Source organism: Phyllostomus discolor, chromosome 13 (genome assembly GCF_004126475.2).
Source record: "Phyllostomus discolor isolate MPI-MPIP mPhyDis1 chromosome 13, mPhyDis1.pri.v3, whole genome shotgun sequence".
Classification (NCBI taxonomy): domain Eukaryota; kingdom Metazoa; phylum Chordata; class Mammalia; order Chiroptera; family Phyllostomidae; genus Phyllostomus; species Phyllostomus discolor.
This window is the reverse complement of record NC_040915.2, coordinates 21205536-21232388: the sequence shown is the minus strand read 5'-3', so window position 1 is coordinate 21232388 and position 26853 is coordinate 21205536. Positions and strand designations below refer to the sequence as shown.

The window sequence follows — 26853 nt, the reverse complement described above, 5'->3', positions numbered from 1 at the left end:
CACGGGTGTTTGGGTCCATCTCCACATCTGCCCGGCAGCAACCTCTGATGGTGTGGCCTGGGAATCCGGTGTTTTCAGTAAATTCTCCAGGGGCAGCCACTAAGCCCAGTTCCCTCTGCACCCCTAAAAGGGAAACTGAGGATCAAAAGGTCAAAGGGACTTGTTTCCAGTCACACTCCACATTCATGGTGGAACCAGATCTAGACGCTGAGCCTCAGTCCCCAGGGCTACATTCAGTCTGGCACTTAGAGACCTGGGCCTGGGCTCTTCGTTGTCATCCGAGATGCCCCACCTGGCGGGTGGCCCTGGGGCGGCCTCTGCTACCTGGAAAAGCCTCCGTTTACTGCGCCTTGGAAATGACCTGGGATTTGACCAAGTCACAATGTATGTGTGGGGGAGGGTGGGGGCAGCCAGAGTGGCCATGCGTGTGAACAGCTGCATCTCCACCCTCCTCCGCAGGCCTCGAGAGTATGTCAGACAGACAGACAGACAGACGGACATGACCAATGCATACAAACGGAACCCACTTTATTAGCAGTTAGTTCAAGATTGTACATTAATGGAGGAAGGTTCCCACTTTTAACGCAACCCAAAACGGCTGGTTCAAGAGCCCTGATCGGGTGAGCTGGGTAGCGCCCCCTCGCCACACCTCTCCCCACCCCCGCAAGGGAAGGAAACCCCAGCCTGCTCCCCCAGTGTGCCCCCACCCTCTCCAGGCAGCCCTCTCCTCTCCCCGGGAAATGACATGAATTTCATGCACAAGTTACAAAAGGAGCCCTCTTGCTGATAATAAAAGCTAGCACAGTCAGAGAAAACCTCTCCTCCCTCATCTCCCTCAGGGCCACAGAGGGGAAGGAGAGAGGAGGGGCGAACATATTGGGATAAAACACTGCCAGAGCCCCTCAAGCCCTTGACGTGGACCCCACAAGAGACAGATGCCCACCCCCCGAAGGAGCTGAAAATATCTCTGGCCACCAGAGCTGGCGAGGGCAAACCCTGGGGGCGGGCACACCCTGGGGGCAGCCCGCCCCGGGATGGCGACCCAGAGCTCAGTGTCCCCTTGAGTGCGGAGCGTGGACAGGGGCAGGGACATGTCCGGGCCCCCTGTCCTCACTTCAACGAGAGCGGAACTACTTCCTGTTTGCCGTGTGAAAACCCCCACTGCAGCTCCACCTGCTCGTCCCATAAATGGGGAAACTGAGGCCCTGGGAGGAAACCTGTCATGCTGAGACCGAGCGTCCTTGGGTGGGATGAAACTCCCCATCTCCTGCCTCCAGCCCAGTGCTGTCCTCCTTTCGCCACAATCTGCGGGAGGCAGTTCCTTAGCTGGACCCATCCCTGGCACATCCTGGGGCCTGGTTCTGCTCCAGTGCGCACGGACCACGGGCCTCCCGGAAGTGAAGACCCCAGGACCACAGCAGGGAGAGATCGAGATGGAGAGACTGGACACAGAGAGCTAGAGAGAGAGGGATGCTGTCTGGGGCCCCGTGGTCCATCACCAGCGTCCAAGGAGGCAGCACAGGCCCCTCTGAGCCAGAGGCGTCTCCTCTCCAAGAGGCCCTACGCTGCTTGGTCCGGCCTCCATGCACAGGGCCCCCTCCTCCTGGAGGGCCCCCAGGGCTTCCTCCAGAGCCCTGCTGAGACGCTGCTTGCCTCGCCCTCCCCTGAGCTCCTGGAGCTCCAGCTGGCCCCTCTGTGCTCGTCTGGCACGTGGTACGGGTGACAGTAGAGGGGCACTTTAGGCTGGAGGGAAGCTGTCCAGACGGCACAAAGGCAAAACTCCACGTGGCCTAAATTACTCTCGACAACCCAGGGGCCAGGGGAACTTGACCTCTGACACCGGAAGGGAGCAGGAGGACAAAGACAGAATGCTGGGCTTCTCCGGGACAGCCGGCCCCACTGGCCTCAGACATGACGTCACTTAAAAAACCCGAAGTGAGCAGGGGGACTTTCCAACATTCAGTGAGCCTTAAAAACACCATCACAAAACGCAATGCGTGCCCCCCGACTGGACCCCAACTCCAAAACCAGGTGCAAGCTGTCTGGGGGAAGAGGAGCGCGGGTCAGGGAGCAGCTGTGAGCTAGTCGCTGTCCCAGGTGTGGCACCGCGCTCCGACCCGGGAGACTGTCCTGACTCTGAGCAGACGCAGGCTGCGGCATTCTGGGGTGAGGTCTCAAGACCTTTACTCTTAGGCCAGTTCAGAAAAAACTCTGTGCAGCAAGAGAAAACAAATGTACCGAAGTGTTCATTTTAAATTTAGATGGTGGGTTCACAGGCCTACGGGGTCAGCCCACGCTGGGACCACCACTGTCTCCGGGGCAGCCCAGAAGTTCTCTGCTCCTGGGGACAGACCCTGCCCCCTCGCCTGGGCCCCTGAGGCACTGGCCGCTCCTGCTCTGGGGCCCAGAAAAGGCCCATCGCCAGACGCCTGCCCTTCGGCTGGCTCTGGAGCCCCGAACAACCCAGGCGATGTTGGCCGGACTGCCCTGCACGCCCCCTGTGGGGCAGGGCATGTGGTGCGGTGAACAGAAAGGACGATGAAGTCATCTACAGGACCTAGCGTGCTCACTCGCGCGCTCTCTCTCTCTCTCTCTGTCTCCCTCCTTGGCCACACACCCCCAGCGGACTAGAGAACACTCAACAAGCTGATGCTGCTGGACCCGCCAACTGCTGGTTCTCTCCCCTCGTGAGGGCACCTGTGGGCTCAGTAGCTGAGAGCCCCTGGGGGACGCATCTGTCCCCTCCACAATGCCTGCAGGTCCTGGCAGTGGGTCCTGGAGGAATACTGGTTCGTGGGAAGGGAAGGAAGAGCAGTGACCAGACTTAGAGCATGTGGCAGGGCAAGTCCCCTGCTTCCCGGAATGGCCTGGGCAACTCCCCGCCCCCCCCCCATCTCCTCTGCTCCCCTGGGGTCTCACACCTGCCTGCTCCTTCCTTGGGCCAGAGGCCCTGAGAGGTGGAGCCGCTGGCCCTTCAGGCCTTCAGAGCTCCGAGGGGTGGGGCAGGGGCGGGCGTCCGGGCCCAGAGGGTAGACTGCTGAGTGTGGGCCCTGGGAGGTGCTCACAGGTCACACAGCCCGGGCCACTCACTGACCGTTGGGAAGCGAGGCCCGGGACTGGCACCGGGGAAGTCAGCGCGGGGGTCTGGGTCCTCCGCACAGCCAGTCTTCACGAGCGTGCAAGCTGGCCGCCCTGTCCTGGGATGTGTGCTCTTCCTGCCCCGAGGGGTGGACAAGGCTCAGGGCTCCTGGGCTCAGAGGCCCCGATGGGAAGCACAGTGAGACCATGCAACCGTCCACAGCTGGCCCCGCTGAGTAGCCACCCCTGTCCGGCCCAGTGGGGACCTCGGGAAAGGGCGTTGGTGCAGAGCGGAGAGCGCCCCGGGCCCTGCGGGCTGGGAAGAGCCTTCCGAGGCGGAGGGAGCAAGGCAGGGATGCAGATGCGGGTCTGAGAAAACTCAAAGGCACCCTGGCTGGGAGGAAGTGGTTTGTCCCTATGTCCTGGAGCGACCAAGGGTGTGACTGAGGGAGGGGCAGGAGCCTGGCACAGAGCAGGGTCCCGAGGAGAGGCTCAGAGGCAGTGTGGCGCTGGAGGAGGAGCCCTGGACTCAGAACTGGGAACTGGCAGCTCCGTTCTCGGCCTCGCTCCCAACCAGCTCGGTGACGGACGACGCTGGCCAGGAGGCCGCCTCCCGCTGTTTCCCGCAGCCGAAGGGCCCTTCCCGCCCCAAGACGCTACAGTCTTCCGAACAAGGCAAGGCTTTCCAGAAAGGACTTCCTGGGTGTCAGTTCGAAGCTGGACCGGCAGTGGGAGGGGTGGGGAGAGCACCCCAGTTTAGTCACTTCACATTGTTGAGAGGAGGGTAGGAGCAGACCCCAACCAGAAAACAGCCCGGAGACCCGCTGTCTGCAGGGGGCCCGGAGACAGCCCTGTGGTCCCTGCGGGCCCCCCGGCTCCCAGGGCAGCTCCCCACCTAGCACCATGTGAGGGGAGGGGAACGGGCCAGCCTCCGGCCCGGTCGCCCACGCCAGCCTGGCCGTTTCCTTTGGCTAGAGCTCCCCCAGGCCTCCGCACTCCGTGAAGCCAGATCTCCTAGACAGAGCAGGCCCTCCCTGTGTGTCTCGCTGCTGCCGCGCCCCTGCGCGGCCCCAGGCAGCCGTGGCACTGGGGGGAGGACACGGGCAGCTCTCCTGGGCGCCTCCACGCCGTCTCCCCGAGGCCCGGCGGACACAGGAAGACATGGCCGCCCCCTCCCTTCTGTCTCATTTTCGTGCACGGGGCTGGGGCCTGCCACCATTTTGTGTGACTGAATTAAAAACAAACCCAACCAAAAAAATATAATATATATATACAAATTATATATATATATATATATAACACAGTGCGACCCCAGCACCCAAAGTATAAACTCTGGCACCAAGAAATAAAACAAAATATTAAAATACTTTAGCTTCTTAGTATTGGGGAGGTCAAGGGGGCCCCCAGGAGCCCTCAGCCACAGGCTGCCAGGGCAGAGCCCCTCCCCAGCTCTGCGCGGCCGGCCAGGGGCCGTGCCTGGGGGGTGCGGGGCAGCGTGTGCGCTGGAACACGGACCCAGCAGACCCCCGAACTGCCTCCGTCTTCTACCACAGGAAACACCACACGTGTCATACCCCGGGGTGAGGGGGTGGAGGCCCGGGCCTCTGGGTCCCAGTGGCGTGGCCGTGCCCCGGCCCTGGGGGGGCCTCGAGGATCGGGTGGATACTGCAGGAATCGGAGGCCCCCTCCCCGGAGGGGGAAGGTGAGAGGCGACGGCAGGAACCGGGATGTGTGTGGAAGTTCAGCGTCCTCTCGGGGGACCCCACTCACGTCCAGTCTAGCTAGCGACCGACTCGGGTACCCAGCTGGCCCCTCAGAAGGTCCAGTCTCTCTCCCTGGTTTGGCAAAAGGCCCACCTGGGCTCTTCTCCTTAACTGTCCGCAGGACAGGGACAATGTGGCAGCTAACACCAAGGGGACACCCTGCTGGGGCGGGAAGTGGCAGGACGAAGGGGAGGCCGTGGTCGGTAGAACACAGTGAGGGACAGAAAAGAGAGTCCCGAGGACCCCTTCCTACCAGGGAGCGGCCTCCCCGCGGAAGGCTGTGGACAGGACGGACCTCCAGGACGGACCTCCAGCGGCTCGGGAGATGCTGGAGGCCGCAGACCCAGCGCTGGGTGCTCTGAGGCGCCTGTGGACCGGCCTGGGCTCTTCTGCAGGCCCTGGCGGGGCCCCAGCAGAGTATTGCTCGTGCATGTGCTCGGCCAGCCCGGGCCAGCTTCCCGTTCTGCAGGTCGGCCTGGCTCAGCGCGGCGGGACGCCCCTGCCGTCACGAACGTTCGGTCTGGCTGCGGTGGCTGTGGCTACCTGGTGTTCTGGAGGTCCTCCCGCAGCCAGGTGGGCAGCGTCTGGCCCATCTTGTACAGCAGCTTGGAGAGCTCGATGTTGTGGTCCCGGTAATAGTCCTTCAGGAAGGCGCGGGACTGGAACGGGAGGGAGAGCAGCTTGGCGGGCGCTCTCTCCAGAGCTGCCCCTCCCCTTGGAGGCCGCCTGGCCGTGGGCCTGTCCCCTGCACCTAGTCCTCACTCACAGGCCTCTTCAACAGGGCCGCCTCCAAAAGAAAACCCCTCCCTCGTAGGAGCACCAAAATATAGCACGCAAGCTCAAAATTCTCATGATAGAAGACAGAAAGAATTAATCAAAACGGGGGGCAGAAGGGAAAAGGCAAACCTGGCAAAAGTCACAGTGTGGGACCTGCCCCCTCCGCCCTTGACCTGCCTTCTCTCCTCCAACAGAACCTCATCCTGCCTGGCCAGGGGTCCCGAAGCAGCCGTCCAGGCCCACCTCCAGAGACCCCTCCCGGCCTCTGAGAAGGCTGCTCTACCTCTCCTCCTCCCGGACCGCCCGAGCCCGGACCCCCCACCCCCACTTCCTGCCTTGGACTCCACTCCCTGGTGTGTGGACTGATCTCCCTCCCAGGAGGAGGCGGCTAGACTTGCAGTTCCTTGGAGGCAAAGACGTGTCCGATTCATCCTCAAAGCCCCAGAGCACTCAGCCCTCGGGAGAAGGGGACAAGTACTCATCTGACTACCTCAGTTCCGACCCACCACATCCCCACCTGCATTTCCTCCTCTTCACGAACACCATCCAGAAGGCACCAAGGCCATCAACTTGCTGGGCGCTGGGCGAAGGGGAGGAAAGGCCCTCTCCGGGACAGGGACGCTGCCCGTTTGTCCGGCTGCTTGCAGGCGGCGCGCCCACCACTTACATCCAAGTCCATCTCCGGGTACTTCCGGCCCTTGCTTTTGCCCAGACACTTGGTTTTTCCTCCTTCGAGCAGTTGGCACCAAAATCCTTTCTTTGGGTCGAACCTGTGCAGGTGGAGAAAGCCCGTGGATGGGAGCTGGCCCGGCCCCCTCCTTCCCGCTTTAGGGCGGTGTTCACAGGCTCTCTGGGAACGGCCGAGCCTGGGAGAGAGACTGTAGAATCCACGCCCCCGAGCCCATTCTGGAACCCACAGGCTGTGTGGGGCCAATCCACGCCCCCGTGCCCACTCTGGAACCCACGGGCAATGTGGGGCCAATCCACGCCCCTGAGCCCACTCTGGAACCCACGGGCTGTGTGGGGCCAATCCACGTCCCCGAGCACATTCTGGAACCCACAGGCTGTGTGGGGCCAATCCACGCCCCCGAGCCCATTCTGGAACCCACGGGCAATGTGGGGCCAATCCATGCCCCTGAGCCCACTCTGGAACCCACGGGCTGTGTGGGGCCAACACCGCCACCTGTCGGCCCGTGTTCTGTCCCTGACTCCACTAAGCTCGCCTGCCCTCTCTCCCAGTCACGGGCATGCTTAGCCGCAACGGCAGACACTGCACGTCTTCACAAAAGAGTCGATCCCCCAGGGATGGGGAACGCTCAGGAGAGGGTTCTGGGAATTGTGAAGGTGGGGTGTGCTCGCGCCGTGGACTGCGGCAGGAACTGGGACCGCCAGCCAAGAAATGAGGGGCTCAGACGGAGCACGTGAGCCGCCGCCCGGGGAGTCTCACTTTTGGAGCACATTTCAGAGGTGATAGCGTGAGACTGCCTTTGGGGTCTGAAGCCATACGGGGCCTGCGGGGGCCTAGGGAGGAGGAGGTCCGCAGCTGTCCCGGGGAGGGGGCCACAGTGGCGTCAGAGTCCAGCCTCAGACCAGGAACCAGCGGAGACTCTGGGCAAATGGGGACAGCAGGAAAACAGAATTCACAGTTGGCAGGCGAAGGAAGCAGGGGTTTCTGACAGGGCCACAGGCTGGACACAGATAATCGTGCTGCTGCTGCTGCTGCTGCTGGTGTACTCGGCACCACCCTGCTTAGGCACCGAGCCGAGAGCTCCACGTACATGCTTTCATTCCACACGGGGACCCCCCAGGGGGTGCGGATTATACCTTAAGCCCCAACTAACAACAGATGAGGAACATGAGGGTTGAAGGAACAAAGACATTTTTTCCAAGGTCATGCAGTTAGAGAAGTCACGGGTGGATCTGGGGTCCTCATCCAGGCATCCCTGATGTCGCGGCCCACACCCCTAGCTGCTCCTCCTTCCTGCCTCCCCGTTCAGGGCTGACCTGCCTCCCCCGCCTCCCACTTCCGAGACGAGGAGAAGCGAACACGCTTGCTGTGAGCCTTTCCTGGGAAGGTAGCCAGGGAGGGTGGCTCCCTTCCTCCTCCTTTCGAGACCCTCACCCAGCCCAGCGTGTCACTCCCTGGGACACAGCCCTGGGGGGCGGCCTCGGCCCAGTGTTGGGCTGCTGCAGCACCCGCTGACGTGTACGCACTGGGGGGCGCCGACAGCCCGCTGGCACTGGGTTCGAATGACGGGGACTGTGAGCCGTCGACAATATCTGTAGTTTCCTTTTCCCGAAATTACACTGAAGTCATGACCTAACACCAAGAAACCCTGTGGGAACCGGGGCTGCTCGTCGCTGATCTGACCGAGCCAGGACTGAAACGAAGGCCCCAGGAGTGCGACCGGCCGACACAGAATGGACTCTTCCCTCTCTCTTTCCTGAGTCAGCACCTTTGTAAACACAACTCCAGTCGGGTTAACACTAGCTTTTCTGCTGAGCCGCCATCACACACAGGCACGCTCTCTCACGCTTGCTGATGCTGACTGACCTGTCTCTCCTGCAACCATTCAAGCCTTTGGCTTTCTGGCCCAGCTGCCTTGCGTGGGAAACCCCCAGTTTCAAGGCCAAAGCCACACTCACGCCAAGGTTTTGTGGTAGTCGATGGTATTGGTCACCCCAAGGAACTTCTGCACCGTGTCCATCACCTTGGCAGGTTCTGTGCGCAGCAGTTTGCCATCCAGGACCAGAATCTGCAACAGGAGAAAAAGGAGAAAGAAGGGTGATCTGAGCCCGTCCTCACTCCGGAGGCAAACAGGCCCCCAGTTCCCTGGGTCGGCAGCCACGGTCACAAACTGGGTCCCTGCGCTCTGAGAATCTGTTTCCTCCTCCACCTCTGAAGAGCAGGGGCCCCCAGGTGTCAGCTCCCCCCACTGACGGCATCCTTTCCCAGTGTGAGCTGTCACCAAACCTGCCCGCCCCTCCTGCCTCCACAGCATCCCTCTCTGGCCTCTCCCCCAGCTTCTGACCTTACAGGTCGCTCTCCAGCCTAAGTCCCCCGAGTTTTCCTAAAACCCGCCATGCAACCTGGGTCCCCTTAGGGCGCCAGACCGTGTTGTGAAGGGACAAGGGCCTAGGGGATTCTCACACGTAGACCTTGAGATAAATACGACTGAAACTCTGGAAGGCCCTGAAGGCCTGACTCGCCAGTGCCGGCACTCCGGCCCCCTGACCAGTGAGAGCGCGTCTGCGGCTCCCTGCCGGCCGAGATTGCCCTCCCAGGGGTGAGGGACAGGCAGCTACCTGGCTGGCGTGAAAGGCGCTGAGCCAGCGCTCAATGTGGGTGGCGTACCAGCCGGGGACCAGACAGCGGTTCTGGAGGGCGCGCAGCTTGGAGGACGCGTCGGGCCCCGCTGTGATCACCTCGTGGAAGGTGTACTTCAGGGCCACAGGGTCGTCGTGGGCTCGCTGGTGCTGCAGGCAAGGGGGAGGGTCAGCACGTCCCAGGGAAGGCACAAAGCGGGAAGCTGCAGCGGCAGGGCAGGATGCGGCCACCAGCCAGAAGACCCCGGGCGGACACCAGGAGCCAGGGTTCAAGTCCTGCCTGTGTTTCCCATCATCCCCTGACCTTGGGGAAGCCACTGGCCCCTCTGAGCCCTCCTTTCCTCACCTTCGGAAGGCTTGAGTTGGACTGGAACAGAGTTTCCAAACGCTGGTAATTTGTACACTAGCTCTGTAATTTCTGCAGCGTCCACAAACACTCCACAAAAAGTATGCACCAACGCCAAGACACTTTTCTTTACAGGGACTCACCTTTCTTATCCACATAATTTCAAACTAAAACCCACTACCCCCTCCATAAGTGGGAAGCCAGCACAGCTGTCACACACAGAAGGCTCATGAACAGAACAAAAAGAATGCAATGTTCTCAAACCCAGCCAGACAGAAACGTCTGCGACAGGCCGGGACCCGGCAGCTTGCACTCTTTGTTGAAGACACAGCCCAGCAGTGTTAGAAAGGACGTAAGTGCCATTTGCACCAAATTAAGCATTTCTCCTTTAGAGAAATCAGAAAGTGTTATAGATGGGATGTTTGTCCTACCCCCAAAGGTATACATTAAAGCTCTAACCTCCAATGTGATAACATTTAAGAAGGGACCTTTGGGAGGTCAGGAGGCACAGACAGGTCATGAGGGCGGGGCCCTGGTGATGGGATCAGTGCCCTTGTGAGAAGAAGCACCAGCAAGTCCGCTCTCTCTGCCGTGGGAGGCCACCTGGAGGCGGCGGCTGTCTCAAAGCCAGGAAGAACCCCCTCACCGGGAACTGTATTGGTGGCACCTTGATCTTGGACTTCTAGCCTCCAGAACCATGAGAAACAAACTTCTGTTGTTTCAGACAGCCAGTCTATGATGTTTTGTTATGCTGCCCGTGCAGACTATGACAGAAGGACTGGGCAGAATCAGAAAGGGGGAAATGCCAGGTTTGAACCCCCTGAGATAATGCCATGGGCCATGGGCACCTGCAGAATTCCCACGGTCCAGAGACGGGGGGGCCTGCCAACCAGGAGGACCCCTCACCGGTCCCCACACTCCCACTGAGGACCACATCCAGCCCAGAGGAAGGGGAGGTCTGTGGGGCCAGAGAGCAAGGGGTCTGCAGCGGGCCCCCAACAGTGGTGTGGGCCCAGAGTGGCACTGGAGCAGAGGCGGCCACCTGGAGCGGCCAGGAGAGCAGGGTGACAGGGGACTGCCCAAAATGGCCTGAGGAGGCCTTTCTGGACCAGATGGTAGGCCAGGCACCCCCAACACCCTAGTGCATGGCAGGTAGAGGAGGACACCTCCCCAAAAGGCCCAAGCCTAAGCTGTCCTTTCAGCCCAGTGGAATGGCTGAGAAGAAATTAAGTCAGGTCACTGAGATTAAAGGAAGTTCTCGTTCTTACATAGTCAAGTAAGGACTAAGAGTCACACTGTCTCTGGCATGGATGCAGTCCTGGTGACTTCCTTACCTGGTCAGGCATTTGCACCCTCCACCAGGAATGGCAGGTCCTATATGCCATCCTTTCCTGAACTGCTGCCCACAACCACACTCCCACCCAGTGTCCAGGGCGGGGCCGCAGTTAGTACCCGCCCAGATCACTGTCCACCAAATCAAAGTAGAGACAGCCTTTACCCCTTATTGGTGTCAGATTGAGAGGCGGGCCCCCAGACCGAGCCAGGATAGTGGGCAGGCAGCGGCTGGCTGGGATTCCAAGGATTTCTGCCCATCCCCTCCACCAGGCTAGAAGCGCTGCGGAGGTGGGCCTCTGCTCTCACCCACCAGCACACCCTGGGGGGCCTAGCTAGGGCACAGGGCAGGTGATGAGTCAACAGCTGCTGAATGAATGAGTAGCTGCGTGGCAGACAGAGCCCCCCGCCCCGCCCCCAGGGCCCTGCCCCAGCCCGGCTCACCTGGTACCAGGAATAGGCCCGGTCCGCCGGGTTGATGAGGATGGTCAGAACCTTGGCTTTGGGCAACAGGGCGGCTGCCCGCCGGGGCGCCACTTCTGAATCAAAGTAGTTGGCGCTTTTCTCAAAGTAGAAGTCGGAGGTGGTGTTGGAGGGGATGGGGAAGAACTCCATGTACCTGCAGGAAGCCCAGGGAGGGGGCTCACAGTCAAGACCCATGAGGAAGGGGCTTGAGGGATAGAGCACAGGGGGCGAGGGTCGCTGGGGTTTGAACTTCCGAAAGCAAGCAGGGCGCACCGCTCCCAGGCAAGCAAGGGCTCACTTCTGGCAGGGGTCCTGGAGGAATGGCCACTTGGCAGTCTCCCTTTTCAGAAATCCCTGTGGGGAGGGGAGCTGAAGACTTGGGGTGTGCTCTCTGTTGTGGCAGGGGAAGGGGTGGAGTCTCTATCCAAAACGCAAGCTCCCAGAGTAAAACTGACAGGGCCCTAATGCTCACTGCCACTAGGGGGCGAGCTGGGACTGGGATTGGCGGCTTCCCAGATGAACCTGCTACATCCCACAAGGAGTGACCCTCCACACTGGTCCTTAAGGACCCCTCAGAAAACTAAATGGACACTCCAGACCCTCCCAGGAGCACCTATTCACGCAAAGGAGAGGTACATTTTCAGGGGTTCTTGGGAACCAGGGCTCACGGGCCTACCCTAGTTCATGTGTAGGATCCCTCCTCTGTCCTGTGAGGCAGGGATTCTCCGGGGTGGTCCCAGGGGCCCCTTCATCAGTCACCTGGAGGCTTGTGAGGTTCCTGCGCCCACCCCACACATCTCTACAAAATCAAAATCTGGGGAATGTAGCTGAGGACTTGCACTCGCTCTCTCGTTTCTGAATTTTCTTCATAAAATGCATCTTCCTGCCCACGATCCATTGTAATGACTAAATTGAGAAAGCTCCGAAAACTGAAGCTTCGCCTCTACGTTTGCAGCAAAGCCACTTGGCAGCGAAACCTGACTTATTCATCTCACTTAGTATAAATATCCACACCCTTTGCCACAGACATATCGATGTGTTTGCTAATGGGGTGCTGCCCGGACCCGGCAGAAGGCGCGGCAAAAGATGCAGTCCGCCCCCCTGCAGTCCGACACATGCTGCCTTCCAGGAACACATCTGGCCACACAGGCTTTAGATAAGAGACTGCAGACGTATGAGAGATGCAGACAGACAGGTAGGTAGGTAAATAGAGACAGGAAACGTGAGAGAGAGAGAGAGAGAGAGATACACAGACAAAAAAAAAAAAAAAAAAAAAAAACACCGAAAACAGGAAGAATGGCTATAATCTCCCCACCCAGGAAAACACACCACTGACACAAAGCTGACAAACAAAAGTAACACACGGACAAGGTAAGAAAAGATAGACAGAGAGGAAGATGCAAACTGGAAAATTGGAACACAGAACCATCCCCACGTGGTCCCTGCACCCCGAGGTGACCCCTGGTGACAGGCTCTATAGGAGGCTGCCATGTTGACCGCCCCCCGGGGGGTCCCTGAAGGCTAGCGAGCCCCCTGTGAAGGACACCTGAGAACAGTGGGAAGGGCCAGCTCTCGGATCAGAACACTTGGATTTGAGCCCCTGCTCTGTCCCCAGCTCTGGGGACCTTGGACCTCAGGGTGTTTCTGTGCAAGCAAGGGAGGGGCTGGACTCTGACTTCCACGGCCTCTGACCACGAGCAGCAACGCGGCAGAGCAAAGGGCTTCCTCATCGAGTGTCCCATCTATGACAGGGCTCCAGCACCATGACTCCAGGGTCACTGCACTTTGTCCCTGTTTACAGGAACTTTACTTTGTGTGAGCAAGCACCAGCTGCTTCCTGCTGTGGCCTCCTCCTTCCAGCAGACCTCCTCCCGGGCAGGCTCTGAGAAGGCTGCCCTGTCCCGCTGTGGACAGAAAGGCCCACTCACCAGTCGATGCCTTTGTGATAGTTGTGGCCGTTAAAAAACTGGATCTCCTCAAAGGTCTCTGAGCTGGGGTAGTTGCTGCTGAGGTCCGGGTGCATGCTCAGGAACAGGTAGAGGGCTGTGGTGCCTGCGGGGATGGAAGGCAGCTGAGACCAGGGCCTGGCCCCCAACCCAAGGACGGAGCCTGAAATCCTGGGTTCTGATTCTATTTCTCCATTATTCACTGCAAGATCCCGGGAAAGTCCCTTCCCTTCGCTGGGGCTTAGCTTCCATCTATAGAGTGAAGGAGTCATACCAAATCTGCAGGGCAAATACATGGCATGCATGTGAGTATCTCAACACCTGCACCCACTGCAGACATCACTAATCCATCACAGCATTCTTCATCACTAAATGAGAACTGGGCCTCAAAATCCTTCTCACCACTCTACTCCAGCGGCCATACCCAACTCACTACTGTCTCCTCATAATCCCAGAACCAGATGCTTTATGCTAGGCCCTTCCAGCTCTGGACCCCTGTTCTCTCGAGCACTCAGGAGGAGCTCAGAGAAAAAGGAGCTCCAGACCCTCCAGTCTACTGATGTGAAATTCCTGGAGGGCCAAGAAATCTGGCTCAGGAGATGCCTCCTCTCCTGGATGCCCTCACTCACACCTACCCTCTACCCACTTCCTTCAGAGTTCATTCCTTCCTTGTGTGCGAGCCTATGGTTAACATGCTATAATGAGAGGCTCCAGCAGGAAAGGAGACTAGAGTTTGGTGATTAAGAGTATACATTTTGGGGCCACAGAGACCAGGGTTCAAGACCCGGATCTGCCATTTCCTGAGTGTGTTAGAGGAAGTCACGTAAGTTCTCTGAGCCTCAAGTGTTTTACTGTCAAATGAAGGGACCCACTCGTGCCTTACAGAGTGTGGAAGGCAAATGCTTAGCAATCATGCCACCACTTCTGCCCCCTCTGCACTTCTGGCAGACATAACTAACGGATCGCCTGACTAGCTGATCGCAGTCCTCTTTGCCTGGAACCAGTTTTGACCTGGCACTGCTTGAGCTCACCGAGCAGGTCATCTGGGCTGCACTGCCTCAACTCAGAGACTCCCAGGGCCCAGGGAGGGATCCCTGAGGCTGTGGTCCCAGACAGATTGAAGAATTCCACGCCCACCCTCCACCCTGTTCCCACCTGCACAGTGACAGGCAATTCATGTTCACCCCAATTTTGCTCCTACTTCCTGGGAAAGAGGGTACAGGTTACTGGGGAATGGGACTAGGGCAGGCTGGTCCCCCGAGTTCTGGGGCTGATACAGGGAGTGGTGGGGGAGGCTGACCGAGAGTGAAGAGACCTGCCTGTTTTCTGGGGGCCAATGATGAGGAGTTTGGGGAAGCGGTCGCACGTCTTCTCCTTGGACCAGATGTCTTTGTGGCGTTTGTCCTCGCAGGGGTCCTACAACAACAGTGGACAGGCTGTTAGGGCCCAAAAACCCAGTGGAGGGACTCCCACGGCACACGGGTTTACAGCTCGTACAGCCCTGACTGACAGGCGTTACTACATGTGACCCTGTCCCGTCCCCTCCATGGGACACTGGGCTGCTGGCAGGGCAGGCAGGGACCGTGTGGGGTCAGTCCTAGCAAAACGCGCAGCCCGGGTTTGGCACACACAGGGGGTCACCAGTACTTGCTGAATTTAACTGCCTGAGATGTGTCTCCACCCGGGGTCAAACCATTTACTATAAAGTTTAGTAAATCTTTTGAAATATTTAGTAAATATGCGAGGCTTGGAGACAGTCCGGTCTCTGTCGCAATCGCTCGACTCCACCGCCGCGGCCTGGGAGCAGCTGCAGACAGCACAGGCGGGCGTGGGCGTGGCCGGGCCCGAGAAAACGCTGTGCACAAAAATAGACCGTGGGGCCAAAGTTTGTGGGCCCCGGTCTGAACTATGAGCACGGCATTAATTCTAGCTTCCATTTGCAGTTTTTGACAGTTCCCAGGGACAGACTTCCCCCCAGACTGTCCCCACCGCCCTCCCCCACGTCTCCTTTCCCATGGCCCAGGGCCTGCTGGAGAGAGAGCAGGAAAAACCAAGTCTAACCAGGCCGGGCGGTTGCTTTCTGTACTTCGTCTATATCATGTTCACTTCCTGCTGTTTTCTCGGAGGCTGCGTGGGAGTGTGCATGCCTGTGTGGTGGTGGGTATGTACGTGTGCACAAGGATAAGTGTGCCCGTGCTGAGGAGCAACTGAGCACCTGAGTTTGCACTCCAGAGAGAGTCAGAGGGCATGAGTGGAGCCCCTGACCCCACATCTGGAGCACGCATCCATGCGCAGTGGGCAGCCCATCCCCGAGACCAGGCCTCCGGGTCCCTGCCCCCACCCACCTGCCAGAGCGGGTCCTTCTCCTCGGAGAAGATCTGGAAGTACTTCTGGGCCAGCTGCACAGGGGGCAGCGTCTGCAGCCGGAGGTTGGTCCAGGAGTGCAGGAAGCGCACCAGGTGCTTGAAGGTATACAGGCCCAGCCGGTCATTGCCGTAGTTGGACAGGTGGGTCATGAAGATGCTGATCTGCTCCAGGGGCGGGAGGCGGGAGGCAGACGCTAGTCAGCCTCTGAGCCGCATTCGCTCTACTTCTGACCTTTTGGTCTTGAAGCAGGCCACTCGATGGGCCACTTGAAGGGCCACTCGGTGACCAGGTGAATCAGGCCATCAACAAACTCACTGTGTGACCTTGGGCTGCAGCACAGCCCAGTGAACGCGGGTCTGACTGACCACCGACTATTTCGGCTCTGGGATGGGAAGCTGACCTACTGCAGTCACCTGGGTACAGTTTAACTGCTTTTGGTGGTGGTGGGCAGGTAGGGTGCATGGACGATAAGGAATATTTAGTTACCCTAAAAAACTGAATAACACCACCACTTGATATCTATTTAGCATCTTAATATCTGCATTAAAACATGAATGATTGTTTCCATTTTATAGATAAGGAAAGAGAGGCCCAGAAGGCTCAGGTAAATAGTTTAAACTATACTCGTTATATATACCTTATATAGAGTTTAACACATTAATAATTTACTATGTATGTTAATATACACTTACATATTTATACACACCAAGGCTGGAAAGAGAGTATGGCCTAAAATGGGAACACCGTTCTATATATTGAAGTGCAATATAAGTAAAAGGGGAAGAAAGGTAGCTCCGGCTCTCTGTCCGGGGTCATGCTGCAGGTCAGGGAGGCAGCCAAGGCAGGAGAGTGGATTTCCCACTTCCCGGCCTGCACTCGGCTCCCCAGGCCCAGGGCGCCGGCCCGCAGCCCCCCTCACCCGGCCAGGCTGTGGGGCACTCACGGGATTGAGGAGCACGGTGAGGAAGAGCTCGCCGCCGTTGATGATCTTGTCCAGCTCGCTGGAGCCGCCGGGGTACTCGTTGTAGAAGATGGTGTGCGTGAAGAGGCCGCAGGTCTGCCGCGGGAGGACCTGGGGACGGGCCGAGGGGAGCTCTGGCACCTCCCGGCATGGATGGGGGTGGGGGGACCCTTCCTCAGAGCAGCCAGGGTGTCTCCTCCTATGTGACAGCGCAGCCCCCGCCCTTGAGGGTCTTCTCCCACGGAGGCCCACAGCCTACGGCACCAGCCGGCCACTGGAAGGCTTCTGTTGGGCTTGTGCGTGCCTGCATCCCCCGTTCATAGAAAAGGATCAGGCATGCTCTCAAAGCTCATGAATTTTTTAAGTAAGCAAACAAATGAGAGACAGAGGCCTGTCCTGAGGCCTCGTTAGAAGTCCCTTTAGAGAATGTCCATCCCCTGTCACAACAGCTAAGAAGGGGCTTGTGGAAGGGGCAGACCAGTGGCTGCCTTCCCGGGGATGGAGGGAGACCTCAGGTACCAGAGGGGCGGCAGAAGCTGGCCTGCAGCCCCTCACCAGCTCAGCAAAGCCACGCCTCCCAGACAGGGTGTGCGCCCCTGCCCCTGCAGCCAGGGGCCCACGTACCATGATGCCATTGTGGATGAAGCCACGGCGGTAGCGGGCCGGCTTCAGGTGGGGGTATTCCTCCGTGCTGGTCACTCGGATGCTCCACACCTGCTTCCAGGCCTCGTACAGCTGCACATGCACAGGGTACACGCCCGAGTGGTGGGGCGCCACAGCGTACCCCATGTCTGTAGGAATGCCGTGCTCCTGGGGAGAGGAGGGCAGGGGCGGGGTGAGCATGGGGTTCCAGCCCCTCTGGGCCTTATTTCCCCTTTGCAGAACGGGGGGAGGAAATCAGAGGCTAGAACGGCAGGGCAGGAGGTCCAAGGCCTCGTGGAACCGATGGGCAAACTGAGGCCTGGGAGGGAAGGAGCTGTGCTCAGAATCTCTGGGTGAGACACTGGCCAAACTGGGACTCGAACTCTCTGCCCAGTGTCATGCCCTCCAGCGCCCAGGAGAGAGGACCAAGACTGGGCTTTTCCTGCCTCTCTGGGCCTCAACCTGGCTGGGAGGTCCAGGCTCTGCCAGTACCAGGCCTCACTCCCTCCTGCTGGAGTGCTCCCTCCAGCTTTCCGGAGCTCCCACCACTCTAGCCTGAGCAGAAGAGCCTGAGCTCAGGAAACACGCAGGCTCGGGGTAAGTCCTGGCTGGGCTCCCATTAGCTGGTGTGGCCTCCCTGAGCTTCGGTTTCTTGTCTGAAAGGGAGGCTGTCCACACCCACCTCCTGCAGCATGTGAGGCTTCTGTGAGACGGCGGCTGTGAAGGTGCTCACCCAGCCCTCAGCCCAAACTATGAAAGCAGCCGGGGGCCCGCCATCGGGCCCCAGCCCAGCCCCTAGCCCGCCCGGCTCTGGCCCGTAGGGAATCTTACTCACGACAGCGAACTTCTTGTTCAGGGCCATCTGCTCAGCCAGCACAGACTGGTTGTGGAAAAGGTGGGGCTGCATGTGGCTCCACATGTGGGGGAACCACCAGAACTCCTTCACGTAGGACAGCAGCAGGTCATCCCCAGCGTCCTCAGCATCAGTACCTGCAGCCCAAGCACAGGCAGCTCAGCCCGCCTGGCCCGCCTGCCACAGGGCCCTCCAACCTGGGCTGGTGTGCAGGAATGGGGCGGGGGGCGGCATGGTGACACCCTACCCCCGCACCCCCACCAAGAGCTTGGAACAGTTGCCGGGGCTGCAGCACAGCAGCAAACAGAGCCCTAGTCCAGGGCCCTGGATTCCAGTCTAGGGTGTGACTTTGATGCACTCGGTGACCTTGGCCAGGACCTTCTCTGTGCAATGCAGGCTCCAGAGGCAATGGTCCCAAGGTCTTCTCTTCCAGCTCTGACGCACCTGCTCCAATCCTATTCCTATTTTCTTATCGGGTCATTCATCTTTCACTTACTGATCTGCTCAAACTCTTTGCGCAAATATACACATAATGTTTAATTCTGTCATGCGCATTTCTACCACCGCCTCCAAGGGTTGAGAATTCCCAAAATGTGGAGGGGCAACCCAGCGTCACTCTTATCTGGCTCCGGGGCTGCACTGCACACTTGCCCCCAGAACTGCAGACTAACAGGGATTTGCCTAGAATCCAAGAGAGGCTGTCCTTGCAGTGGCCCAGTGACACTCAGGTGTGTCCCCTCAGGCCAGGCCCTGAGGGCAGTGCGTGGGGAATGGGAGGAATGTGCAGGAGCCCCAGAGAGGAGAGGAGGCGGCCCACAGCCCTCCCCCTCAAGCCTGAGGACTTGAAAATAACTCGTGACAGGGCGGGGACAATTATAGGACATTTTCACTTTCTATGCTATTCATCTCTGTGATTTCTTAACATTCGATCACATTTTTAAGCAGAAGTGGCACAAGTCATTTTAAAAGGTGGGGGTGACAAGTGGGAGAAGACGCTTCCCCAGGACAGCACAGCCTGCAGGCGAGGAGACTCAGTGGGCGCCACCATGGAGCTGTTGCTGCCCCCAAACGGCCACTGCCTGGGGCTGCGACTGTTCCGTGAGCTGTTGGTCGGGGGGCAGGGGAGTGGGGAACAGGGACCCAATGCGCCACGAAGGTGGCCCATCGCATCACCTGCAGTGCTCTGAGGGTCTGTCTGGACCTGAAGGCCGCAGGAAGTTGCTAGTGGGGGCACAGGCAGACCCACCTACCTGTGTGGAAGAATTTCCCTGAGTAGCCCAGGTTGAAGGTGAAGTTTGGGATGTGCATGCGTAGTTCATTCTGCGTATCAAACAGTGCCTAAGACGGGCAGAGGAGAAAGACGCGGGTGAGGGGAAAGCCGGCGGAGGGCGGGGAGGGGGGCCCTGCTCCCCGCCCTGAGCGCCTGGAAGCATCCCGCTGCTGCAGGACCAGCTGAAAAGTCTGCGGGGCCACATGAGAAGTGAAAACGTGGGACTCTCACTCACAGGCGAGCGACAGCGGAGCCTCACACCTGGCACGGGCCCTTCGGAGCATGGGGCCCTGAGTGGCCGCATGGGACCCACACCCGGGACGCCAGCCCCACGCAGCCACCTGCACCAGGCTTCTGGCAAGACGGGTGAGTCCTAGACTCCAGCCTGGCCCTGCTGTGCGTCCTCGAGAAGGTGTCAGTGTCCCCAACAGTATAAAGTGGGGACAGCAGCATCTCCCTCAGGGAGCTCTTGGGAGAATTAAGTAAGAGGTTGCACGTTAAGCTGCCTGATGTTTGGTCAATGATAAAAAACGGTGGCATCGTAGATCTGCCTGTGGTCACTGCCCCGGCAAGCCTCACGTCTCCACCTGTCAAACGTGGAGGGTGTCTCCTCGTACGTAGGTGAAACCAAGGCCGATGTCAAAGGGCCACGGCCTTTCCAAAGACATACTGGGCACCCAGCAACGCCGTGTCCCCGCGCGTGGCACGCCCAGTGCTTTGCAAGTCAACGAAGGGTTGTTGACAGCTCTGAAACAAACGTGGGTTTGTACTCTAGGGTCGAGGCTCCTCGCAGGACGCAGAGGCTGCTAAGAGACCTGCAAGAACCTGCCGTCCGGACACTTGGCAGAGCCAGCCAACGTCCCGGCCCCGCTGGCACCACAGACTGCCTGATGCCATCCCCGCTATCCACACTCCAGCTGGGTGGCCGTGGGCAACTCGCCACAGCCCTCTGAGCCTCAGTGTCCCGCTCTGAGAAATGGAGCTCCGAACCACGCCCCCCTCAGGGGCTGCTGCAAGGGGCAGATGAGGCCACGCACCGAGGGCTGTGGGGCTGGCCCCTGCCCAGCCCCAAACACACAGCTGCTGTTGGGGTTGCTTGAACCGCACTGCACAGCCAGCACTGTACCCCTCAATGAGGCGACATTCATCCTCGGAAAGAAAGGCTCAGTTGTAGCCTGTGCTTGGGACTGAACAAAAAAAAAAGTAAAATAACTCTGTCCTTTTTGACTCACGAGGACATTTAAGGCAAATGGGACCCTGGCTGGCGCGGCGCTTTGCAGTCTGCGCTGAGCTAAGCGTATGGCAGAGGGCACTCCGGTTAGCGCTCTTTCACAGAACCGGCTCCAAACTGCTGGCTGGCTCCCACTCCAAAAATGCGGACAGTGGGAACTCAGCAGGGTACCCCCGGCGTTCCTGGGGACACGGTGAGCCTGGAGCCTGGCTTCCTCATGGGGGCCAACCCTGGACAGGCAGCAGAGACCTAGGCTGCGGCAGGAGCGAGCACGGCTGGGCCACCAGAAGACGACCCCTGTGAAATCTCAGGAGGAAGCAGGGTTTGTGGAGCAGATCAAAGCGACGCTGCCCTGTCCCAGGAGGCTGTGGCCCCGGGGGGCTCAGAGCCTGGCTGTCTCACATGCCCCTCCAACCACACCCAGCACCTCTGGGAGACCCTAGGATGTCAGAAAATGGCCTGAAAACCTCCCAGCTACCCTGCCTTGTCATTTTACAGCTGAGGCTCGGAGATGGGAAGGGACATGCCCAAGTCACCCGAGTGAGGGTCAGACTGAAACTTGATTCCTGATTCCCCAAAACAGTGCCTGCTCTCCAACACCATCCAACACCATCCACTCCGCCCTTCTCCTGGGGAGGTGCGAGGAAGAGGAGAGCATTTACTCTCCACCGAGGCAGGAGAGTGGCACCCCAGCCCCACCCCAGCCTTCCTTCCCACCCCCAACAGTGATTTAAAGGGGCGAGTCGGCACAGATGATCGAAGTCACTCTGGGAAAAGTTTCCTCTTGGAGGTCTCTTTTCCAATCCTCCTGCTAACATCAAAAAGAAGTCTTGGTTTGGTGCTAATGCGCCTCTGACACTCGCTAATCTGGCAAGAGAGGGGACAGGCGGTCCAGGCAGTGGTGTCTCTGCAGAATATAATCCCCCGCTTTGTTTCCACTGGAGCGGTTGTTAGATTGTTACGTTGTTGCCCTCTATTTATAGCAACTGGGTCTGCCTTCCCCACTTACACAAGCAAGGGCCTTTCCTTTGCTAATAACCGTGAGTGAAACAGTGAGTCGATGAAACCTGTATTTTAAGGATTGCTCAACGGTCTCAATTTGCAGGCTCTGTTCAGTCCTGAGCTGCGTGTAAAACTCCGTTAGTTTGGTAAACGCATTTTGAATTAAACACATGCATTCCACTATTTATACAGACCTCAGTTAAAATATGCCTGTGTGTGATTCAAGCTCTAGTTCTAAGAGTTCGGTAGTTCTGGTACTGACACAAAGGTTTTTGAGAGTTAAAAATCAGCCCTGGCTGGTGTGGCTCAGTGGACTGAGTGCTGGCCTGCGAACCGAAAGGTTGCTGGTTTGAGTCCCAGTCAGGGCACCCGCCTGGGTTGCAGGCCAGGTCCCCAGTTCAGGAACGTGCGAGAGACAACCGATCAACGTGTCTCTCTTTCTCCCTCCCTTCCCTCTCTCTAAAAATGAATAAATAAAACCTTTCAAACACTGTTTAAGACAAAAACATGCCTGGATTAAGAGGCCGGTAAAGGAGCCTGCCCCGGCAACTGGGCCCCTCCCTCCACAGACACATTCTCGAGTCCCACGCTCCAGACCCACAATTCCCCCGGAGTCAGTGCTTCAGTGTCATGGTGGGTGGCCCTCGCTTCGAATAAGGCAGTTGATGAAACCCCCTGGCCGAGGGAGGGGGACTACCAGCAAGGGGGGCGTGCAGGCAGCAAAGTCCGGAGGGCGGGGCCACCCGGGTCTGGCGCGCGGGCCCTACCTTCACGTCCTCCACCTTCATGCGCGTGCCCTCCTTGCCCACGAAGATGTCGTCGATGTCCACCAGGATGTAGCGGTCCAAAGGCAGCGAGAGGCGCTTGCCGGTGAGGAAGGCCACGGCGTCCACGAAGACCAGCTTGTGCAGCCAGAAGTTGAGGTTGTTGCCGAAGAGCACGCGCTGGATGCCGTCGTGCAGGCCCAGGTCCTGGACCACGGTGGCATGCAGCGCGGCGTGCAGGCCGGCGTCCGCGCCCAGGTGCGGGATGGACTCGGACGAGCGCGTCTTGGCCAGCAGCACCGGCTCGTAGGTGGAGTGGTTGGACTGGAACACGGTCCAGTCCTCGCCGGGCAGCACGCCCTTCTCCACCTCGCTGGGCCGCGTCACATAGAGCAGCGGGGACCGGGGGTTGATGCTGCAGTCCTTCAGGCCCAGGTTCGAGTGCAGGAACAGGGGGAAGCCTTTGAGCTGCGCACTCAGCAGGCTGTTCTCGTTGGCCTGCAGTCGGGGTGAGGCAGGGAGGGGAGAGCAGCCGTCAGACCTGGAACCCCAGGGACCACGGCGTCTCAGGTGTGCGGGGACAGCCACGGGAACAGCCATGTCAACAGTGTGGGCGGGGCTTCATGGCGGGCTTGCGCATCTCTGGCCCTGCAAACCCAGCTTCACCTGGCATGACGGTGTACTGGCTAACACACATGCCGTTCTCACCAGAGTCAGGCCTGGGTTCGAGCGCTTTGTGTGCGGGGCTGCTGGTGATCCCCAGTGACCCCTGTGATGGAGGCATTGCTATCACTCCCACTTTACAGAGGCGGAGAGTGGGGCCCAGAGAGGCTGCGTAGCTTGTCCAAAACCACAGAGAGGGAGGCCCAGCAGCTGACAGCACGGGCCCTGCCACCTGGCCCTGGAGGAGTTAGGCAGCCTTTCTGTGCCTCAGCTCCCTCCACCACTGTAAAACGGAGCTGAGAACTCGGTAAATACCTCAAGGGGCGGTGGAGGAGGAAGAGGAGAGTGCTGCTGGCAGAGACCTTAGCACAGGGCGAGCACATCACTGATGGCCCGCTCAGCCCTCACATCAGCCTCAGGAGCAAGGTGCCTTTGCTGCCCCACTTCGCCGGTGAGGAAGCTGAGGCTTCGAGGGGAGCCAGGGCCTCAGCCACACAGCCGTCAGAGGGAGCCACAGTTTGCCGCCAGGCGTCTGGCCCCGCAGCCCACACACCAGGCCACCAGGCTCCATTTCCTGGGGTCCCCAGACTGCCTTTGCACACAAAACTTTCTTCAGGAGAAATCTGATGGGACGCCAGTTAGACGAGATCAAAGAGGAGGCATCTACTGGGGGCGGGGGAATAGTGACACTCCATCCCGCAGCATTCCCAATCCCTGGGGCCCCCAGCACCCCCAAGGCCACCCCCTTCACAGGGTCTGCCACTGCCCAGCTCCCTGGGGACCTGCAGACAGTACTCCCTGCCCACACTTCTCCTCCTCCCTAGGCTCCCAGCCTCCCAGCCACCTGCCTCTGGACATGGTACAACTTGTCCTTGTCCCTGTGCCAGTTCCGTTCTGTCTTCCTGGCCCGGCAAACTCCTGCTCATCCTTCAAAACCCAATGCATATACCCTCTTCCCTGCACTGGCCTCCCTGGGACCACATTAAAGCCTCGGCTACATCAGCTTTTACCTGGGCTGCTGCGTTCCTATACAGGGTCTCTCTCCCACCATCTGTGCCCTCTCGAGGGCAGAAGCCAAGTCATCCCCACCTTTGAGTCCAACACAGGCTTGACACCCAGGGGGAACAAACACCTAGTTGATGAGCAACCGACTTTTTAAACAGAAAGAAAGAGGAGCACACAGCTCTCCAGCGCCTGGCACACGGCAGCTGCTCAGTGCAGGTTTCGTTTGTCCGCTCCACATCTAGTCAGCGTGCTGGACACTGATCCGTGTCGGGGACACAGTGAGAAAAAACAGACAGGGTCCTTGCCCTCGTGAACCGTAAAGTTGAGCAAGAGAGGAAGCAACAATCCAAGCCGCAGAGATAAACACAAAACGTCAGCGAGGCCCACGGTTCTAGCACAGCAGATAACCAGCCACGGTCAACGGCTCCGGAGTGGCTTCCTGGACAAAGGGACTTTCCTGCAGAGTGGGACTTGAAGAATGAGTAAACATCCACTAGGGGAGGGGTAGAGGCCAAGTTCAAAGAGCAGCAAGTGCTAAGGCCCAGAGGCAGGAGAGGGCTCAGCACAGCCAAGGAGTAGTAGCAAGAGGTCAACGAGGAGAGGGAGAGAGGGTGAGGCAGAAAGGTCAGCTGGGGCCAGACCTGCAGGAAGGACCCCCAAGGCTGGAAGTGGCAGCAGGAGCCAGCAAAGACTCCCTCAAAGGGAAGACAGGTTCCATTTGCATTTTAAAAGGCCCATCTGGCTGGTGTGTGGAGAATGAGCGGGGTGGGGCAAGGCAACAGTGGACAAAGGGCAGCAAATGAGGCCAGAGGAGGAAGGAGGCAGGGTGGTGAGCCGGGCGGCCCTGGAGCTGGCCCTGTGGGCACTGCACAAGGGCACTTGGCTGCGCCCCAAGCGGGGGTCGCGTCTGCCCAGAAGGGTGCCTTCTGCTATCGCCACACAGCAGTGCTTTTTTCTAATTCCCACAAAGGCTTTGCAGGGCCTGGCCTTGTAAGCCGCGATAAGGAGCCGCATTTGATGTTACCAGCACCTGGAGTACCTGCCAACTCCCTACGCTGTCCCCAGCTGGCCTCAGTGCACAGCACCCCGTCCAGAGAGGCCACCTCGCCCAGCCCCAGGCTCCGCACGAACCTTAGGCCAGCACTGGTTGAACAGGAGAACCGCAAAGACGGTGGGGGCCAGCGACATTTCAGGTCCTGTCCGTCACCTGTTGTGGCCTGGGAGGTCACACTAGACCACAGGCACTGGGGGATCCCATTTCAAAGCCCCGACCCTGAGCTGACTGCCAGGGGCTGGCAGCTTAGCCAACTGCCCAGCTGGGAGACACTGAAGAAGGGAAAAGCCAAGTCACCGACAGTCCACTCCAGGCGGCAATGAGAGGAACCAGCTGGGGAAGGGGAAGGGGAGCGTGCCTCGCACCGCAGAGGCCGAGGCCACGGCAGGCCTCACCCCGTGGGAAGGGAACCTGCCTGCCTCTCAGCACCCCTCAGGAGACACCGAATCCTCCCGTGCGGTCCTCCAGGCAGCAGGAGGGAGCCCTGACCCAGGCACAGGAAGGCCCGGTGCAGACTCAGGGACTAGCTGACGCCCTCGGGAGCCCAGGTGTCCTCCCCAGGCCTCGGGCCAGCTTGCTCTGCCGTGCTCACCTGTGGTCGGATTAGGAGCACTGAGTGTGGCTGTCAAATCCCGGCTCTGACTTACCAGCTGTGTCACCCCAGACACCCATGTAACTTTGTGAGCCTCACTTCCTCACCTGGAAAGAAAGGGCTACTTCCCAGGGTAGTTGTGCAAATCACTCATGGTAAGGTGGCAAGGCAATGAGCTCACACACAGTGAGTGTGCAAACAGGAGGTCAGGTGGCCCTTGTCCGTCCAGGAACTGGGCTCCTGACCAAGACCTGTTCCCACTCTAAAGGACCCCACATGCGCTCAGGACTCAGAGCCACAAGACTAAGTGCCCCCAGCAGCTGTTGGCTGACACAGAGGTGGCAAAGCCAGCCGCTGCCATTTACTGAGTGGCCCCAGGTACCAGACACGGTGCTCGTGTTTTCTGTCCACTGTCTTGCTTTATCTTCAGCACAGCCCAGTGAGGCAGGAGCTGTGACTGGCCCCACTGTGCAGATGGCTTGGGTAGTACCCTGTGCAAGGTCACTCTGCTTCTAAGTAACAAAAATACCTAAACGGGGGTCTGGACTTTTCTGCCCCTGTTCCAGCACCAGGAGCGATTGGAAAATGAGTCTCCAGATCCCCGGGGCCCACAAACTGCCTGGGCTTGGCTGACCCAAAGCAGGCTTTGTAGAGAGAGAGAAAAAAAAAAGTATCTTGACCACCAGAGGGCGCCCATAAGAGTAAAAAGTCACAAGTTGCTGCTTAAAACAAGTCGCTGCAAAGTCACAAGTTGGGTCTTTACACAATAGAGTAGGAAGAGCAGGAAGACCTGGAATTGCCACTGACCCACAATGAGACTGAGCATGCCCCTGCCCCTCCAGGCCTTCGTGTTCACCTGCAGAGCAAGGAACTGGGGCTAGACAGGATCAAGTTCTCTGTCAAGCCAATTGTGCCTGGTCACACTGGCCCATCACTTGGTTCCCAGAAACTGGGGGCTCTGTGCACTGGATGTGCCCTCTGATCCTAAGTCAATGGTACTTGAGGCTCCTGGGCTCACTGCACAGTGGTTAAGACTGAGGCCTCAAGGGCCAGGCGCCTGGCTTCCAACCCCAGGTCGGTACTCGCTGGACGTGTGAGCACGGGCACATGTCGTCACCCCTTTTTGCCTCTGTCTCCCTCTCTCTGAGAGCAAGATATCTGCCTAGCCTGGAGGATGGCTGGTGAGTTAATTCATGCCAAGCATACGGGACAGGGCGTGGCTCTGGGTGAGCACTCAAGAAATGCCAGCCATCCTGCAGCTTCCGGGCCTGGGGCTCTGACTCAGTCTGGATGAAGTTCGTGGCAGGAACGGGTACAGAGTCCGGGAGAAAAGGAGAAACAGACCATGAAGACCGTCTGATGTGCCACTCTAAAGCCATGAGCCAGGTCAGTACTCCCCAGACTGTGCCCTGCAA

The 26853-nt window shown here is 59.0% G+C and overlaps 1 protein-coding gene across 5 annotated transcripts in view; it reads right to left on the bottom strand.

The window, feature by feature from the left end:
- Positions 1-507: 507 nt before the first annotated feature.
- Positions 508-26853, bottom strand: part of NDST1 (N-deacetylase and N-sulfotransferase 1) — a 57231-nt gene continuing 30885 nt past the window's right edge. For all 5 annotated transcript variants that reach the window (XM_036014189.1, XM_036014186.1, XM_036014187.1 and 2 more), the window contains 13 exons: positions 22128-22622; positions 19108-19195; positions 17840-17994; positions 16987-17172; positions 16345-16473; positions 15380-15562; positions 14354-14450; positions 13017-13140; positions 11068-11242; positions 8925-9095; positions 8265-8374; positions 6286-6388; positions 508-5500 (listed from right to left, as the gene is read on the bottom strand). In XM_036014189.1, the coding sequence (XP_035870082.1) occupies positions 5381-5500; positions 6286-6388; positions 8265-8374; positions 8925-9095; positions 11068-11242; positions 13017-13140; positions 14354-14450; positions 15380-15562; positions 16345-16473; positions 16987-17172; positions 17840-17994; positions 19108-19195; positions 22128-22622 (2136 nt within the window). In that variant the 3' untranslated portion in view covers positions 508-5380. The remainder of the gene's footprint in view (positions 5501-6285; positions 6389-8264; positions 8375-8924; positions 9096-11067; positions 11243-13016; positions 13141-14353; positions 14451-15379; positions 15563-16344; positions 16474-16986; positions 17173-17839; positions 17995-19107; positions 19196-22127; positions 22623-26853) is intronic.